At 40.0% G+C, this 20,337-nt stretch overlaps 1 protein-coding gene across 1 annotated transcript in view; it reads left to right on the plus strand.

Moving 5' to 3' along the window:
* Window positions 1-19,149: 19,149 nt before the first annotated feature.
* MRPL3 (mitochondrial ribosomal protein L3) overlaps window positions 19,150-20,337 on the plus strand; it is a 40,211-nt gene continuing 39,023 nt past the window's right edge. Inside the window, exon 1 of the mRNA XM_012766892.3 lies at window positions 19,150-19,426. Coding sequence (XP_012622346.1) covers window positions 19,335-19,426 — 92 coding nt within the window. The 5' untranslated portion in view covers window positions 19,150-19,334. The remainder of the gene's footprint in view (window positions 19,427-20,337) is intronic.

Consider the following 20,337-nt stretch of genomic DNA (forward strand, 5'->3'; position numbering starts at 1 on the left):
GTTCAGCTCAAAAGAATAATAAAAATAATATGTAACAATTATTAAAGGATGTCTTAGCTCATGTTGCTAGAACAAAATACCATAAACTGGGAGATTTAAACAACAGAAATTTATTTCTCACAGTTCTGGAGTCTGGGAAGTCCAAGATTAAGGTACCAGACAATTTGGTTTCCAGGAGGGATCTCTTCCTGGCTTGCAGACAGCCGTCTTCTTGTGTCCTCACATGGTGGAAAGAGAGTGCAAGCTTCCTGATCTCTTATTATAGGGCCACTAATCCCATAATGAGGACCCCATCCTCATGACCTCATCAAAACCTAATTATTTTCAAATGTACCTACCTCCTAATACCATCACATTGGGGGTAGGCGTTCAACAAATGAATTTTGGAGGGACAGTTTCAGTCTATATTCAGTCTATAATAAGGGGTTACTGTGTGCTGGGCACTGTTCTCAGTGCTTGTCATATACTATCTCATTTAATTCTCTCTGTGAAGGAGGAATTATTATTAGTCTCACTTTTGCAGATGCAGAAACAGACACAGAGAGGTTAGGTAACTTGCCAAAATCACACAGTTATCAAAGTCAGAGCCAGGATTTCAATATAAACACTCTTGCTCCTAAACCCAAACTCATTGTATAATTCTCATTTTCAGCTACTCTCCTTGCACTATACTCGTTCACTTGCCATATTAAGTGGCAGATTATTAGGAAATTTGAAAGGAATTAGAATAAAAATAGACCTTTGTCCAAGATTCAGAAATATTTATTTCATCTGATGATCTCAGCTTCTTTGTTGTGAGTTCATGGTATCTTGTGATGTATAATATCCCCCTGGGCACAGTAGAAGATTCTCAGGCTACAACCAGGTCTTTTCAATTTCTTGCCACCAAAGAGATCATTTAGATAGGATATTACAAATACAGATGCTTCTAGGAGCTGAGCAAGCCACGTAAATAACTGAAGAAGAGCAGGTTTAAACAAAAGGACATATAAAGTAGATTAAGACCGGGCACAATGACTCACACCTGTAATTACAGTACTTTGGGAGGCCACGGTAGGAGGATAACTTGAGCCCAGGAGTTTGAGACCAGCCTGGGCAACATAGCAACTCCTCATCTCTATAAAATAAAAAATTAGCCAGGCACAATGGTGCATGCCTGTAGTTCCAGCTCCTCAGGAGGCTGAGGTGGGAGGATCCCTTAGGAATTCAAGGTTGTAGTGACCTGTGATCATGCCACTGCACTCCAGCCATCAGAGTGATACCCTGTCTCAGAAAAAAAAAAAAAATGAACAGAAAAATAAAAGAAAAGAGTAATAAGGATGGAGAGAAATTGGAAAGTCTGTGTCCAGAGAAGAGAGCTACTAAACATCTCCGGGGACCATGCGAGATTGTGGACCCAATAACACCAGTCCATCCAGTTTTTCAAGAGAATTAAAAAATCTGATGTTTTATGTAAAACCTGCCAATCTATAAATATTGAAAGCCCATTCAAAGCTTAATAACTATTTTAAACACTACAAGGTCCAAACTGTATGGGTCAAATGAAAAATACCCCTGGGATTAAGGTGGTTCTAGAGTGAAAATTTGGAACCACTGAGTTATATCCATCCATGTATGGCCTGCCCTCCACTGGGCCTCATCAGGTAATGTATACTCTTTAACATTCTTGAGGACCCTAAAGAGATTTTATTTCTGTGGTTTATGTCTATCGATATTTGTTGTATTAGAAATTGAAACTTAAAATGTAATATAGCCTTCACTTATTTAAATAATAATAGACCCGTTACATGTTAACATAAAGATAATATTTTCATAAAAAACTATATTTTCAAAACCAAAAAATAGTCAGTGAGAAGAACAGCATTATTTTATAATTTTGCAAACCTTTAGTGTCTTGCTTAATAAAAGACAGCTGGATTCTTATAACTGCTTCTGCATTTAACCTGTTGTGAAATGTTTTGGTTGAATTACAATGTTGAAAATCTGGCCTCACATGGATATGTAGTTGGAAAGGGGAAGGCTATTTTTAGCTTTTTCAGATAATTGTGGCTAGTCTTCTTTTTACCACATTCAAACTCAACAAATGGTAATTTTTTAAAGGTTAGTTGCATGTGGAATATAAAATCATATCAGTAAAATTTTCATGGCATTTTTAATGGTTCTTTTACCCATGTATGATTTTGTAACATCTTCATTATTTATTTGGAAAATATTGATCCACTCATTTATTCAGAGGTTCCAAATGCACAGTTTATTTTATCATACCGGAAGAATCACATGTTCTACTGCTGTACAGTATCACTGTGGATCTTATCAGATAGTCTTGAAGTATTGAGAATCTATCAAATTATTTAGGTTTCCCAAAATTCTAATCTTTGCTAGAAAGCTCAAATGTCATCAGAGCAAGAAATACTGTCAGTTGTTTTTCTTGAAGTGTCAGGATCACTTCATTCATTTTCAAGAAAATGTCTCCCAAGTCTGAATAACTCTGGTTTATCTGTCAGTGGTTTTTTCTTTTCTTTCTTTTTTTTTTTTTGAGTAAAAATGATGTCCTGTGGGGGAAAAAGCATCTAGATCAGCTCAAAGCACAATGGGACACATGCTTTTTCTTGAGGCAACCATTTTAGGTTAAAATACAGCAAAAGCACTTTATGGGTGCTTTGCAATTTGTCACCCAGCATTTCAAAAAGACATCTTGAGATGTCAACATTTAGTAAAATTAATAATTTTTCTGCTGCATCAGGAACATTCTTAAGTAAAACTATGTTTTTTTCTGCAAGTGTGTGACAGTACAGCACAATGCCACTTTCTTGATGTGAGCTAAGGCTCTGACAGTTTTACCCACCATTGCTTTTGCACCATAGGTGCAAATGTCAATACAGTGAAAAAGGCAAATAACATCTTAGTGCTGCTATGAAAATAATTTTTACTCCACAGACTACTTGAAGGGAGCTTCAGGGACCCTGCTTTTAGAACTACTTTCTACTAGGGTGCCTTACAAAGGATGTACTAGTTTACTATTTCTGCATAACACATTATCACAAACTTAGTGGCTTTAAACAACACACATTTATCATCTCACAGTTTCTATAGGTCAGAAATCCAAGAAGGCTCAGCTGGGTCCTCTGCTTGAGGTCTCACAGGCTGAAATGAAGGTGTCAGCAGGGCTGTGTTCCTCACTGGATGCTCTGCAAAGAATCTGCATCCACGCTCTCTAAGGTTGTTGGTTGCAGTTGTGAGAACTGAAGTCCCTGGTTTCTTGCTGGCTGTCAGCCTGCAGGGGGGTAGGGGGGATAATGTTTACTCAGAGAGGTTTCCCACATTCTTTCTCTTGCTTTCCATGTGGCATTTCCAGCATTGGTCGGGCAAGTCCTCAAACATTGAATCTCTCTGACTTCTTCTGCATCTCTCTGACTCCAGCCAAAGAATGTTCTCTGCTTTGAATGGCCCTTATGATTAGATTGGACCACCTAGATAATCCAAGATTTATTATCTTAAGATATGTAACCTTAATTACATCTTCCAAGTCCTTTGTGTCATGCAATAGAACATGATTATGGGTTCCAGGGATTAGGGCTTGGACATATTTGGAGAGCCATTCTGCCTACCACACAAAAAATACAGGATATTGCCAGATGGTTTTTAAAGTAAATGTGCAGTGTTCAAGAACTATAAAAGGGCTTCCCATGGAGACAGAAGGAAAATGAAAAAGAGGTCAAGGAGTATTGTGAAAAATACCTGATGCTTCCAAACCTCTTCCCAGGAGTTTATTCTAAATCTATTTGAACACTTTCCTGTTTCAGTCTACCCAGTACTTGCTCGGTACCAACCCTGCACTACACTTGGGGGTGGGAATTTAGGGGAGTGTGGAGTTCAGGTGAAAGAGGCCAAAAGAAAGCTACATAGTCTCTGCTCCTGAAGGAGCTCACACATAGGGCTGCCCTTGAGTTTTAGGACTTTGAAATCCTATTTTACATATCATATATGCCTTAACATTTAAAATAGTTAATATCTGAGGATTTTCTCATGAAGACGTTCTTAAACATTGAAAGTAGAATGGTGCTGGCAGGAGAGAGGTAGGGACACAGTTGCGAACAATCAAACCTGCTGACCATTATTATCATCATCCATTCTACCCCACATTGCTATCTAATAAACTTCACATTGCATTTGTTGAAGTTTCCCCCACCCAACCCTGTCACCCAGTTAATGTCTCCTTGTCCTGGAAGTCTCAGCTCAGGTGTCTTCTTCTCTCAGAAGCCCTCCTGAACTTCTCCTCCCCACCTAGACCTGACCAAGTGTATCTCCTGTGGGTTCCCTTTTCATGTGTGCAGACCTCTGTCCTAACCTCTCTCTCCACCCAGAACCTTAATCTGTCCCAGAAAGCAGAACTGTGTCTTACTTAGTACTAAGGCCCTACCATTGGTCCTCAGTACAGGATTAGCGCATGAAGGAATAAATCAGTAGAGGAGTTGTCCTTCTGGTGGGAGGGGAGCCACTTGTGTGATAGAACTTCACTGCAGTCTTTTAGGAAATGAAGCTGATAAGCACAAGTCAAATTCTGGTGCATTAATTTGTATTACACCAAATTCTTAGTTTAGCACAAAGATTTCCAGGTGAACACTAAGTACAACAAACTTATAATGCAAGAGACTGTGACCAGTTTCCCAAGGTTAGGTAATGCAAGTATGCAATCTATATCCCCAAAATTTATCCAGCCTTCCATTAAAAAATCCAATAGGGTAATGAAAATGCTTTGGAACTAGATAAAGTTGGTGGTTCACAACATTGTGAATATACTAAATGTCACTGACTTGTCCAATTTAAAATGACTTATTTTATGTCATATGTGGTATTTCATGTGAATTTTACCTCAATTTAAAAACACACACACAATAAAATGTTCTAATACCCCAGTTTATTAGATTAGCAAGCAATTCAGTCACTCACCTGGTTCCTCTCCCAAATCCATCCTCACCTCTTACTTTGAATGTGGCTCCAGGTTCTTGCGCTAATCACCTCCTGCCCTGTATCCCATTAACACATTTCTGGGTGGCTGCATTTTTCTTTAAATCATTCCCCACCCACCACCACCCCTGCCTCCACCATAGACACAATTTCCTTGCTTAATTCCCCAAAGTGCATCCAAGAATAGATGGCAGTGCTTAACAAAGCTTTCCTGAAAACTTGGAATGAACAAAGCAAATTATGATGCAAAAGAGATAAATTTAAAACTGGATACTGTGTTTGCTCTGAGAAGTCATGGGTTATAAAATGTATCGTTAATTTAATAACTCATAGGAGAAAAAGAAACACTTCATTAAACATTTACAAAAATTTCATAGCTGCCAACAATAACACACATCTATCATCACAATTCCATTCTTTCTTCTTCAGCGTCAAAATGGATCTCGGGCTTTTTCATATTGTAAATTAAAGATTCTTCTGCCATTTGCAGCTATACAGAACATCACAAAGAAATGTTGGAATTTGTAACTGTGTAGGACCCTGACTTTTTTTGGTCTTTAGGATGGATAATATAATTATGAAGCTTTCCTAAGAACACTGAGGTTTGTATGCATTTCCTATTTGATTAAATTTACAGTGGTTTCTAATTTTAAAACCATGGTGTGAATTCACAGAAAAGCACTGGGTTACCACTCCATTCCTGTGTTTATGACTCCTGAGAACATAGCAGAGTTCTAAAACTGCAGGCTTGTTGATAGAACCAAAAAAAATGCTTTTCCCCAGAAAGTAAATATGGCTTCAAGCTCTGGAATAATTTCTCAAATCAGGAATTTATGAGGGAAAAAATAGATTAAAAAATTATAGTATACAGTGTCTTTTTTATGCATATATGAACATATATGTATATATATTTATTAGCTTTTACTTTTGTAAAATTGAAAGCAGAACTGAGTTTGGCAGGGCTCACTCTAAGGTGAGCAGAAACCATTTCCCCCATTTTTGCTCTCTTTCTAATCATCAGGGTAGTTTCTAAGATAGGAATTTCTTTCACTGGTGATTAAAAGGTTTGATATATTTCAAAAGGAAGATCTTTTCTTCCCTTTTGCATATTGAATGATTTTTCCAAATAACATAAAAATGCTAAAAAGAACCTCTTGCATTCATTAACAACCCAAAGGTAATCCTTGCAATACTGGGATCCGCTGGGATTGCAATCCCTGCATCATGGAAAGCAATCAGAGCGCCAAATGTCAAACCCAGATGGACCAGAGTGTGGGCTATTAAAAATATGCATACCCACAGGAACCAAATTAGACTGAGAAAATAATTTCATAATCTAAACTAATTGATTTAGAGTTTAATATGAAGCAAATGAATTGAAAGTGACTAAAAATATCATTAAATATAGTCACAGTTCAGAAATTACCATCATATTCTGTCTATGCCTCTTTGTTTAATATCCTCAGGATCAAAATGAGCTTACCTGAGCTGCTACTCTACAGATCTCAATACACCCTAGGAAGTACATTTACCCATTCTAACAAGGATGGATAACAAGCTGGTCTGACCTTCCAAAAGAAGGCAGAATCATTATGGTATGAGCAAGAGTTCTGGGGTCAGACAGAAACGTTCCCCAGAGAATGTAAATTTAGCTACCTTCTCTGATCCTCAGATTCCTTATCTGTCAAGTGGAGACAATATCATGTTTCTCCAAAAATAAGACCTACCCATAAAATAAGCCCTAGCAGGATTTCTAAGCATTTGTGTGATGTAAGCCCTACCCCGAAAATAAGACCTAGTGATGGGTGTGGCTACGCAGCGTATCTGCACAACCCACACATTTCGTCGCAGAATGGTAAAGCAGATGAGCAGCCCTTCTCATCTGCCCCATCATGACAGCCACTATCCCAGAGGTGACAGGAAAGGTGAGGGCACCCCCACCAACAAGGTCGGCTCCCCCGTCAGGTCCCAGCCATCCTGTGCGTGCTGCTAGTGGAGGCTTTGAGGGGAAAATAACACATCCCCTGAAAATAAGTGCTAAGATGTCTTCTTGAGGAAAAATAAATATAAGACCCTGCCTTATTTTCAGGGAAACACGGTACTACCTACCTCTTAGAGTTCTTGTGAGGACTTAAGGAAATAATATCTTTAAAGTGTGCTGCAGAATGTATGGCATATAGGAAGGGGTCTACAAATAATGATTTGTAGCATAAGTGGGCAAGTTGTGCAGCCTGGAAGACAAAGCCTGACAATAAATAAATAAATAAAATAGGCCAGGGGGGAAAAAAAGCAAAAACTTATAGTATTTAATGGCCCTCAACACAGTGACTGCCTCGGTGATAAACATGTAAGCTGAGCCAGGCAAAATATTAAATAATCCAAACCCAAGCTTTTTGCTGTACTTCTCAGGAGAGGAGAACTCCTTTGGGGTTGCTGCACTGTGAGGACAAGAATCTGCACATGCAGAAGCTGTCCTGCCACCTCGTGGGAATGAGACCAAAACAGAAGAAAGAAGAACAAAGAGATACCAAGGAAAATAGAATAAAATGGCATCTTGATGGCCTTGGTTAGGCTCTGAATCCAGGCTTGCCTAAAGGTAGATCTACCTTTTCAGCCACAAAAGCATATAAATCTCCTGTTTGCTTAATCCAGTTGAAGTTTGACTTTTGTTGCTCGCAACCAAAGGTTTCTGACTAATGTAGCTTGGCCCTGGACAGAGAGGAAATACAGTAGGGCAAGGGTAGACAGAGACGGTGCCACATGGCCATTCCTCCTCCATCCCACCAGGCACAGAAGGATCCCATTCCCATGACTTCCTTTCTGGTCCCCGAATCCTTGTAGGGATGAGAAGTATCTAAATTAATATGATGATATCACTTATCTACTAATAAGTTATTATAAGTGTTCTGCCCTAGGACCTTGGAGAACAGGTTTATCTTTGATTTCCCCCGTGGGATTTATCACATAGATAGCAGATAGCGCATAGGCAGCAGATAGCATGAAGGATTGGAGCACAGAATGTGCTTGGATATTTGTTGAGCAAAGCAAACATGTTGCACATTCACCAACTTCTATTTCACTTCCCTATGTGAGCTGGAAATGAAGCAAAGGAGATACAGACAATCTGCTCTAGCTGGATAAAATCATTCAAGTCGTCACCACAGGGAAAGAGCAAAATGACAGGTCATTATGGTGTCCTTCTTTCCTCCTCTTGGAAACCCACTGTGTTCCTCCTTAGTATTCTCTATCGACCACTCCTCACTATTTCCTTTATAATGTGTCCATTATATGATGGCTCATTACACTTTTTATTTCAGGATTTAGAATAAAATAATTCACACTTATATGCATGAAATGATGGAGACATTAATCATATCTGTCTCATATTCTTAGAAGCAGGAAGGACAGAGTGATTAAGGTGTTGTCTTAATTTGCTGGAAGTTTGAGGATGAAGCTAAGGGAAGTTTGAGAGAGAATGGCTCCTTGTCCCACAGGCTAGCTTCATTTTCCTCCTCAGGAAAGGCCACTCTAGAGTCCAAGAAAGTACCTGCCATGGCCAGCACCTTTCTACTGCTTGAGTCCTCCCAAGTGCCCAGTGCTGGGATATTTCCTGTGCTCATGTGAAAAAGCACCCAGGTTAGGTTACACAGTCAATTTCCCTAAGAATCAATGTCCGATATATTTTATTTTCTTCTCTTGCCCAGTCCCAAGCCTCCTTTTGCAGAAGGACTTGCTTACTCATAATGATATTTTACAGTTAGACATTTCTAATCTAGTTGATATTTCATTTTAAAGGTCATTTTCCCCCTTTCCTGTTGGCCATAACTTAAGCAAGGAGATATTTTATGAATAACTTCTGCTTTTGATGTCCCAAAACAGTAAACCCAAAGGCTGAGGATCATATGAAGTTGAAAGAATAAGAATGGAAGTTAGGAGACCTGGTTTCTAAAACAGGTTGTACTAGGTAAATGGGGATGTTTACTAGATATGTGGTCTTACAATTTATCTAACGTCTCTAGCCACAGTACTTTCTTCATAGATTGCTGTGGGGATTAAGTCAAATAATATTTGCAAAACATAAGATAACTATATAAATGGCTCATAAATAAATGTGTTATGAGTATTTTTATTACTAATATTACTACTGTTACAGTAAACAGCAGTTTCTTTGCCAGAGAACACATGTTCTCCCAAACAAATTACTGCTCCCATCATGACAGACTCCCTTGAAGGAATCTGTTTTCTTTTGAGGCAAAATCCATAGACTCACACCCACCATTCTCTGCAAGTCTTCTGGGCTGGGGATTATGAATTTTAAAGAGCAATAAAGAGATGGATGGAAGGAACAGAGGGGAGCAGGCTTAGCATACTGCACCTTGTCCAGAAAGGAGTCCTGGTCCCTGCTGTTGCTGCTAATGAGGGTGATGTTTTTAAACAGTGAAAACACTACTTTCGCATATGCTGTGTTTCTATAGTATTAAAAGAAAGTCAGCAAACGTGGAGATAAAGACTCTGGAGACCAAAAGAATGACAAAGGGATCTCCTAACATCTTGTTAGGAATCTTGTGTGATTGCATCAAGAGGGAATTATTCATGCCAAAAATACCAATGAGAAAGAAAAGGATGGATCAAGATTTTCCATAATTATCATACTATCTAATGGAAAGTGAATATAAACATTATTAATAATAATAGTAGTCAGAGCATCTTTAGCTCTTACTATGTGCCAAGTACTATGTCAAGCACTTTATATGCATCATTTCATTTAATCTGTACTGTCACCCTGTGAAGAAGGTATTTTCAATCATATTTTTAAAATAAGGAAGTTCAGAGAAACTAAGTGATTCACCCAGGTTCATGAAAACAGTAGCAGAAACAGGATCTGAACTGAGACTTGCTTGTTTCTAAAAAATGATTGCTCCTTGCTATTATACATCAATATCAAGCCCTCTGCTTCTCCTAATGTTGCTGGTGGAGGAGGCAGAAGAAGTATGTTGGTGGGCAAGACAGACCTTTTCCTTTCAGTAGATGTTTGGTAACCCAAGTTTAAGGCCCTTTCACCCAAGCCATTGTTCTGAAGTTGCCTATACTCCTGTTGGTGTAGTAATTCTGGCTACTCTCTCAGTATTTCATATCAGTTCCACATATTTTGAATTTTTTGTGATTGAGGTATAATTCACATATCATAAAAGTCACCCTTTCAACATGCACAGCTCAGTGGTTTTTAGTATATGTGTAAATTTGTACAACCATCACCACTAAGATTTCCAAGTATTTCTGGAGTTCTTACTATAAACGTCAGTTTTCTGGGAGAGCTGAGAAAATATAATACTATGCCTTTAAAGAGTTTACAGTTTTATTGAGAAGACATGTTTTATAAACTTGAGGCTTCTCACTACTTACAGTAAAAGAAGATGATACCATGCAAGAGCATAAATATATATATATACAATAGGTGCTAACAGAAAAGAGTCTCTAACAGCCAGGCTATCAATTATGAGGGAGTCCTCACAGAGGGGCAGGCCTAAGGCAGGCCCTACAGATGAGGAAAAAGTAGAGAGGAGGTGTGAGCAGGGAGAGCCATCAAATGCAAGGAACCGTCAGGATAAATGGCCCAAGTATTAAACTCTTGCCAACCGTAACTATTTGCCTTCCTGAGAGATTGACTGGGGCTTAAATAGGAAATAGAAAAAAGATTAAATGAAGCCCAGAAATTTCAGCCAGAGATTGCCAGGTTTATTTGAAGGTAATTTATATAAGAGTGACCAGCAGCTCCTCTCAGAAACTCGGTTGTGATGTTCATTGGCTTCAGTGGGATGCGATGCGTGCTTTGTGGAGCGAGGACAGCATTTGGCCCTCGTTGGAAATTCCTGCTTTAACAAGCCATTTTGTTCCACTTTGAAATAAAGTGAGAGTGAAAGCCATGCCCCATGATGCTTCATGGTTAATAAAACTGCAAAGGCATTTCTGCCTGGGCATAAAGGATTATTTTAAGCATCATCTCCTGCACTCCTTGGTTACTAAGGGAATCCTGTCTCAGCTCAGCAGCGCAGATGGGCGAGTTGCCATGACGATCCTGCTAGGCCTGCTTGAAGTCTAATACCACGAACAGAGGAACCACTGTCACCGCGTGACCCCTGAGCAGCCTGACAGTGCCCCTCCCTGCCCCTTGCAGTTTGCACATTCCTCCTCAAGGACCTACCCCAGCTGCCCAGTCCTTGCCACTGGGGGACCCAGGCATAGTGGAGGTGAGCTAAAGGTCAGCAGCTCATTCTCTTTGAGAGATATTCTCCCCTTCTGTCCCAGACTGTGTTTTTCATGCTGGGTCATAATCAGGTCCCCATATCCTCTTGGGTACGTACAATCCTTAAAGCCTGACCTTTGTCTTTCTGAAAGGAGGAGATACAAGATATCTGTGCAGAAGCTGCACTTGGGAGCAGAAGAAAATATGAAGTAAACCTTATTTTTTCTCCTGTAAGTCAGCCAGACATAATCTGAAGCTTTTTTGCAGGGTAACTGTCATGGTAGTCAGCAGTTGGTCAATCTCTGCAACTATCTAGTTGCAGCTACATTCTTTCACATGCACATACACTGGTGTTTGCGGTCCTAAAGGTGACTCCAACAAAGTCTTCCTTCCTACATGCCCTTCTTACAATGTGCCTTTGCCATGTTCACATTTAGAGGGATAGGTCTATGTTTCTTCCCCTTAAAATCTGGGCCAGATAGTGGCTGAAGTAAAGTGATACTATGTGACTTCCAAAGCAGTATGATAAAAAGGTAATACAGCTTATATCTAGTTTTCTTGAAATGCTTGCTCATGGAACACAACCACCACATTGTGAGGAAGCCCAAGCAGCCACATGGAGAAACTGCATATAGGTGTTTCAGTTGACAGCCCAGTTGAAATCCCACTTGATAGCTATCATCTACCACCAGGCATGGAGTAAATGAGTCTGCAGATGGTTTCGGCCCGCAGGCTTTGAGTCATTCCAGCTCAGGTCCCAAACATCATGAAGCAGGGACAAGTCATCCCCACTGGGTCTTTTTTGAATTCCTGGTTAAGAGAAGCCATACAAATAACAAAATGGGGATTGTTCTACACCAAAAAGTTTGGGGTGGTTTACTACCTAGCAATAGTTACTAGAACTATGTTTCTTCTATTTCTAATGTTTTTTCTCTACTATACTCCTAGGAAATTTGACCCTTGCCTCAAAGAATGATTCAGATGTTTTCTCCTCTATGAGTATGAGATCCAGGTACTTTGTACATATACCTCTACTTTGGCATTTATCGTTTTGTCTGTTTATCTCCTCTGTCTTCCCTGATACATTGGACTGAGGTTTTTGTCTTGATGCTTTAGAGTAGAAGCAAAATAGCAGAGTGATTTGAGGTTTCAGAACCAGACAGACCTAGTTTTGAATTCTAGCTGGGTTACTTATTAGCTAAGTAGGCAAGTTACTCTCTGAGTTACATGCAACCACATACGTAAAATCATGAACATAACTATTACTATTGTCAGGAGAAACTTTGATGGTGTCTATTCTGAGCCAAGTACCTGGCATATAAAATGCCCAATAAATAACACGTATTATCATTATTACTTTATTATCCCCTACATTTAGTAAAGTGTGATTTAAATACATTTAACCAATATTTCTTAAATATCTACTAAGAACTATATATTTCATAGTTGATATTTAACAAGCATTTTTTAATATACAGATGTACAAAATAACCTAATTGGCAATGCATTTGGATTTTTAATGGGTACAAGCCTGATTACCAAGAATTATTTTCTCAAAACTCAAAAGGAAACTTGCAAATAGAATAGTTATTTTTTTTTCTTGATGTCACATCTCAAAATGTTCCAGAATCAAGGTCTGTTTATCCTATGAGTTACCAGCATTTTGAACTGTGGAATTAATTAATAATTAATTAATTAATTATTAACTAATTTATATTAGTTTTCTCTTGCTGCTATAACAAATTACCAAAAATTATGTGACTTAAACAACACAAATTTATTATCTAACAATTCTAGAGGTCAGAAGTCCAACAAAGATCTACTGGGCTACTATGAAAGGGTCAAGAGGGTTACATTACTTTCTGGAAGCCCTAAGGGAGAATTTATTCCTTGCCTTTTCCAGCTTCTAGAGGCCACTGCATTCCTTGACTTGTGGACCTCTTCCCCATTTTCCAAGCCAACAATGGCAGGTCAAGTTCTTCTTTCAATGCACCCATCTTACCCTTCTTCCATTGTAACCTCTCTCTCTCTCTCCCTCTCTCTCTCTTTCCATTCAGGAAGATGGTCCAATTTTAAGGACTCATAATTAGACGGTGCCCACCTAGATAATCCAGCATAATCTCTACATCTCAACGTCTTTAACCTTAATCATAACTGCAAAGTCTCTTTTGTCATGTAACAAAGTACATTTACACATTTCAGGAATTAGGTCATGAACATTTAGAATAATGAGACTATTGTTCCACCTTGACTGTCACAAGGACTGTCAGCAAAAGGAGCAGAAAGAGTCTCAGCTGGACAAACTCTGCTTCTTTCCATCTCACAGGTGAAGAGGCAGAGAGGTGAAGTGATTTACTGTGTCGCATTGATAGTTTTGAGCTGAGACTGAATTCTAAATCTCTTAATTCAGAGTCCACAATTGTTTCTAGAATGCTGCTACTCTAAGTGTGGTTAGCATCTACATCATCTGGAGCTTGTTAGAAATGCAGATTCTCAGGCTTTACTTTCAACCTAATGAATTAAGCTCTGCATTTTAGCAAGATTCCCAGGTAAGTCTTGTGCATATTTATTTATTTTTGAGAGAGGGTCTCACTCTGTTTCCTGGACTAGAGTGCAGTGGCGTCAGCCCAGCTCACAGTAACCTCAAACTCCTGGGCTCAAGCAATCCTTCTGCCTCAACCTCCCAAGTAGCTGGGACTACAGGTATGCACCACCATGCCTGGCTAATTTTTTTTCTATATATTTTTAGTTGTCCAGCTAATTTCTTTCTTTTTAATAAAGACAGGGTCTCGATCTTGCCCAGGCTAAGTCTTGTGCATATTTAGGTTGGAGAGGCACTGGCCTATCAGTAGCCCCTTGTTTCTTTCCTGAAAAATAAAGTTGCATAGGAATTGAATGGGTGAATATCTCAAGCAGTTTGGCCTCATGACTCTCGCTTGAGACCAAGTGATTCTGATCTGAACTGATTGGATTCCTAAGGATACAGACTCTGCACTATCATCTCCAACCTTTGCCTATTTCGGGCAACCTCTGAATGTCAAGCTGAGTGTTCCAACATTGTGCCATACAGCTTTCTCTTGTAGGAAGAGAGGCAGTACAGCAGAGCAGGTATGCACTTGGACTATGGAGCCAGCCTGCCTGGGCTCAACTTCTGGCTCTACCATTTAACAAATTTAAAGTTCGTGATCTTGGATGAGATGCCTATCTTCTTTGTGCCTCAGTTTCCATATCTGTAAAAATCCTCACCCACTTCATAGGTGAGGATTAAGTTAATATATATAAAGCACTTAGAACAATGTCTGTAACTTAGCAAAAGCAATGTTTTAGTTATTTATCATTCTTCTGGAACCCCCTAGGTATCCCCCAAGTAGAATCAAAATCTCAAATATTTCTAAGATTTCTCCAGACTCTGTACCTACTAGGCTCAGAAGGGACACCCTGAATGTGGTTCCAGGTGGCCAGAGTATTCAGTGATCTAGAGCCACACTCCAGCAGTCAAAACTATGTTGGCATTAGGAGGAAGACCAGGGAGAAAGAGATGTCCTTGGCTAAAAGCCTTTGGTCCCCTGGCATGTGATGCTCCATTGTCTATTGCTAACATTTTTGCTCAGTAATCAAAGAATTTTAAAGAAATGCACGTTAGTATAATTACATTAAGTTTCAAAACTAGACTGAATACAACAGAGTAGAGAAGAGTGCTGAGAAACTAAACCCACACCACTACATGATCACACTGCTTGTTTTTTCTTAGGCTTTCTTTAAGCAAAATGTGTTTCCATTCTGGTCATCTCTTGGAACTCCAAACTCTGTGGGCTGACTTAGGAATTTACAAATAAAAATCATTTTTTAAAAGTATATTGAAGTTGCAAATTGTGATTTGGTCTTACTGGAAGACATTGAAACAGAATTCATTTTCTTACTGAATGAGCATCTGTGGATTTTGCAAGATGACCTTTAGATGTTCTATTCTAGCCAGAAATGGAATCTCAAAGTTCAAATTTCCTTAAGGATGTTTCATTTTATCTAAAGTTTCATTTTATTTATTCTCCCATCAGATACTTGACTCACCTTCATAACATTGCTACTAATTTTAAGATATGCCAAATTCTCACAATTCTGGAAAAATGAAAGAAGGTCAAGGATAAAGTAATGGAAAATCTAAACTCATTTTGAAAAGATTTTTAATTTCAAGTATACAGGCATGTTACAAACTAAGAGACAGCATAAATGAACACTAAAATGCAAATTATCCAACAGTGAAAACTTTATTATTCTGCAATAAGCCAACCATTCAGGACACATCACAAACATTATAAGCACTAACGGTAGAGTCTAATGGTAGGAACCCATAGACAAGATTATGAATGCTTAGCTTAAAACCTACTCCTTCTATGATGATACTCTTGTGTTGGAAATGGCTTTAGTAATTCAGAAATGAAATTATTCCTAACTTTTTATTTAGTAAATGTTAATAGAAGGTTTATTATACCAGCTTTTGGTTTGGATTAGTGGAATAAGAATTGTATTAATAGAATTGTAGCACCAAAAAGAAACTGTGGAGGTTATCTTTCTTCCAATGAGGAATTAAAGTCCTAGCATGGCGAGATTATATCAGGGTCCCAGGGGCTGAGGCAGTTTCTGGAGAATGACATCAGAAATGATGGGAAGCTTGAGGTCAGTGTCTGAGTGCCCTAGAGGAGCCTCGGGAAGTCTTGAGACCTAAGCATGGTACTTTTCAATTAACAGCATACTGCAATAACCAAATCAAGTATGATGACACCTCCCAACCCTGGCTGGCAATCAGGAGACATGTATTTCATGATAGCTGACAAACTGTGCTTTGCTTCCAGTTCAGCAGCAGTCCCTCCTGAGGGTTTTAATTGAGTCAAGTTCCCCACCAGAAGAGATCTGGCACTAGAGGAAAAGGTTAGACTGAATGGCTGCCTCCTCGATCCTCACAGACCACTGTGTGTGATGTGTTTTCCTTACCAATTTTCCTGTATAGTCTTAGAGGAATTACAAGGCAAGGGTAGTAACAGATTTATCATAGAGAGTGAAAGAAACAAAATGTATAAGAGCACAAGCTCTATGGTCACACTGCTAAGATTTAAATCTTTGCTCTACCACTTACTAGCTGGGCGACCTTACTCAAGTTATATAATCTTTCTGTGCCTATTTTCTCAACTGTAGAATCTAGATAATTATAGTATTATCACATGGGATTGTTATAAAGATTAAGTGAGAAAATATACTGAGAGAGTGCAAATGAATCCTGTGAGTAATCAGACTGCAGAACATCAACACAATATTTCTAACAGACCATACCATGGACCACACCGCTGCTTTCTTACCAACATCAATCCCACTCTCACTTTGTTCTTCTAGTCTCTAGAACAAAGATAACTGAGATACCCAGTTGCTGAACTGCCCTTGCTTCTTGATAGCATCCATTCCAAAACAAGTACTTGCTTCCCTGATTCCACCTTAAAGTAACACAGCATAAGTCCAAATCTCATAACAAGCCCCTCCAAGCTCACTCTTATAGGTATGTTCTCAGGAATGTGCTGTCTCTTGCTGTATCAAGCTAATTAAACTTAACTTTGTATGAGTTTAGATGTTCTTTTAGTGGTCTTTGGCTAATGGGCTTCCACAATACTGAACACGTACTACAGTACACTATATGCAGAAGAAATGCCAGCTATTAGCAGTAGTATGGAAGTGTTTTTATTCTCAGCTTCTTGCTTGTAGCATACCTCAAGACATGTTTGATCAATGAAAGGCCATTCTTAAGTAACTTGGAAGCCAGGCAGCACATTTTTTTCATTTATGAGATATTTATTAAAATAACACATTTAGGGAAAAAAATCAATACATTGTATACATCATTACTGAAAACTGTATACCATCATACAAAAAAGGATTTTATTTTGGGAAATTGATTTCTAATTTATGACAAGTTTTACTTTCAGAAATAAAACCACAGAACAACACAATCTAATTCAATCTTAAAGGCTGGCATGCTGAGCAAGGAATGTTCTTATTCTTTGTAGGAGCTCCTTCTTTACACTGTCAGGTACCGGGGCTCTGCCTTTGGATGAGATGTAGATTTTTCCTCCAAGGCCCAAAGTGTTATTAAGAAATGTCTAAGGCCAAGTGTGGTGGCTCACACCTGTCATCCTAGCACTCTGGGAGGCCAAGGCGGGCGGATTGCTCGAGGTCAGGAGTTCAAAACCAACCTGAGCAAGAGCAAGACCCCATCTCTACTATAAATAGAAAGAAATTAATTGGCCAACTAATATATATAGAAAAAATTAGCTGGCCATGGTGGCGCATGCCTGTAGTCCCAGCTACTCGGGAGGCTAAGGCAGTAGGATCACTTAAGCCCAACAGTTTGAGGTTGCTGTGAGCTAAGCTGACGCCATGCCATGGCACTCACTCTAGCCTGGGCAACAAAGCGAGACTCTGTCTCAAAAAAAAAAAAAAGAAAGAAAAGAAAAAGAAAAAGAAATGTCTAAGATAACTGCAACAGTAATGGATAGAATGGAAGGGCAAGCAAAGCAAAGATTTTTACCATACTTAAGTCCAAGTAGTAGCCAGGAATTGACTGTTGTCTGGATCTTTTAAGCCAGGCTGGCCAAATCTCTAATAAGAAGAGAGGGTAGAAATAGCTAAACTTTTAAGTTCTTACTTCCAAATTCTTAGAAACATCCATTTGAAAAATAAGGAAATGGACTTTTGGAGTAATAGAAAGAATGTCGTAGTCACATACATGATGATTAGGCTTCATCTAGAACACAGGGCGGGTTTGTTTGTATAGAATGTGTATTGGCTGACTATTGCTGCATCACAAATCACCCTAAAACGTAGTGACTCAAACAACATTAATCATTTATTTTCTCTGGCAATCGATCCTAGTCAGGAATCCATGAGCTCCTTCCTTGGCTGGGTTTAAGGTCTTTTCATGAACTGCAGTCATGTGAAGGATCGCTTGGGGCTGGTGGCTCCACTTCCTAGATGGCTCAGTCATGGCTGGCAAGTTGGTTCCCCTTTATATGGGTCTCTCTACAGAGCTGTTTGTGTCTGCAGGACATGAGCTCTGGCTTTCTCCACAGGAAGCAATCCAAGAGACCAGAACTGAAGTAGCAATACGGTTTTATAACCCAGTCCTGGAAGTTACACGTCATCACTTTGGCCATATTCTGTTGTTAACACATGCCAGCCCTGTTTCAGTGTCATCTCTGTCCATCTGTCAGATGTGTTGTTTTGGACCAGCACCTAAATTCTGAGTTTGTGTTTCCTCATTTATAATATAAAAATAAGGCCGGGCGCTGTGGCTCACGCCTGTAATCCTAGCTCTTGGGAGGCCGAGGCGGGCGGATTGCTCAAAGTCAGGAGTTCGAAACCAGCCTGAGCAAGAGCGAGACCCCGTCTCTACTATAAATAGAAAGAAATTAATTGGCCAACTGATATATATATAAAAAAAAAAAATTAGCCGGGCATGGTGGCGCATGCCTGTAGTCCCAGCTACCCGGGAGGCTGAGGCAGAAGGATCACTCGAGCCCAGGAGTTTGAGGTTGCTGTGAGCTAGGCTGACGCCACGGCACTCACTCTAGCCTGGGCAACAAAGCGAGACTCTGTCTCAAAAAAAAAAAAAATAATAATATAAAAATAACTGCTTCCTTTTAGGGCTGTTTTGAGGATTAACCAAAATAAGATTAATAAATGCAATTTAGCACAGTGAGTTGCCCCACACCTGGCACTGTTTAGAAGTGATTTCCCTTTCCTTAGCCTCCTCAGGAAGCCTGTGCTTATTCTTCTGAAGTTTACCCCTGGAGAGGCAAGTTAGTCCTTGCCCATGCAACCTACCCCGATCCAAAGTAGGACTATTGTGGAGGCGGAACTCTAGTTCCGCGGTGTTGACCCTAGTGCCCGGAGCTTATTGCAAACGGACAGGAAGTGACTCTGGCGACTCTTTTTCCGTCGTAGAGGGCTTTGGCGGACAGGTAGTGCTACTGTTCATGCAGAGGTTCTGCGACCGCGTGGCGGTGGCGTAGGGACGCTCTGAAAGTAGAGCGGCAGGGCGCCGGGACGTATCGCTAGCCGAGTCCTCCCCAGCCACTCCATGCCGGGTTGGAGGCTGCTGACGCAGGCAGGCGCCCAGGTGTTGGGTCGCGGCTCTGGCTGCCTGGGTGCTGCCCCCGGCTCGGGGAACAGGTGGGTGTGGTCAAGAGAAGGGGAGTGGGGGGTGTGCTGCCTGCACAGCTGAGGCCTTGAACAGTGACGTAAGCCGGCACAGATACCACCCCCGCCCTCAGGCCCCCTGGGTGAAAGAGGAAGGGACTCCGTCCGGTCGTGGGGCACAGAATAAAGGACCCTTGCCTAAGCACCTAAGGGATTGAAGGGGTAATTTAAAAAAAAAAAATGCTTATGAGCCACCGGCTAGCAGCGAACATTATCAACAGCAAAAATATTTTCTAGTTAGCGTTTCCATGTACTAGACGCTCTGTTAAGTGGCGCCTTATGACACGTGGCATCAGGTAAGCAAACTATCATGAGGTTTAGGGGTAAAACTGAAGTTTAGAGAGGGGAAGTGACTTGCGCAAAGTCATTCAGCTAGTAAGTGGAAAATTGGGACTCTAATCTGAATCTACCTGACTACAAAAGGAAAATAGACTGCAGAAAGTTTTACTTACATCCTTACCCTCATGCAAAAATTACACACCTCCTTCCTGGCCTCCACATACTAAGGTCTTTCTTGATATGTTCAACTTGTTAAAGGTCATGTCTTTTGAGGCTCTTTTAACTGCACAGCCAGTCTCTTCACTTCTCTGTGCCTAGCCTAGATCACGTCATTTCAGGGAGGAGGTGAGCTTATCTGACAAAGATCAGCATGGCACATTCTGCTACCTCCACTGGATGTAAAACTGTTAACATACTCATTCAGATGGGTTAGTGGCTTCTCATATATGTAGGTTGGACTCTATGAGAGGAGAAGATGAACTTTTTCACCAGAGTAACCGTTAATAGTTGAAATGTGAGCCATATTATTATGATAAGGAATGTCAGAAAAAAAACTTGTGCAGAATCCAAACCCTTTCCTAAGGGCCTGAGTATACCTTGCAACA

Source organism: Microcebus murinus, chromosome 1 (genome assembly GCF_040939455.1).
Source record: "Microcebus murinus isolate Inina chromosome 1, M.murinus_Inina_mat1.0, whole genome shotgun sequence".
Lineage (NCBI taxonomy): Eukaryota > Metazoa > Chordata > Mammalia > Primates > Cheirogaleidae > Microcebus > Microcebus murinus.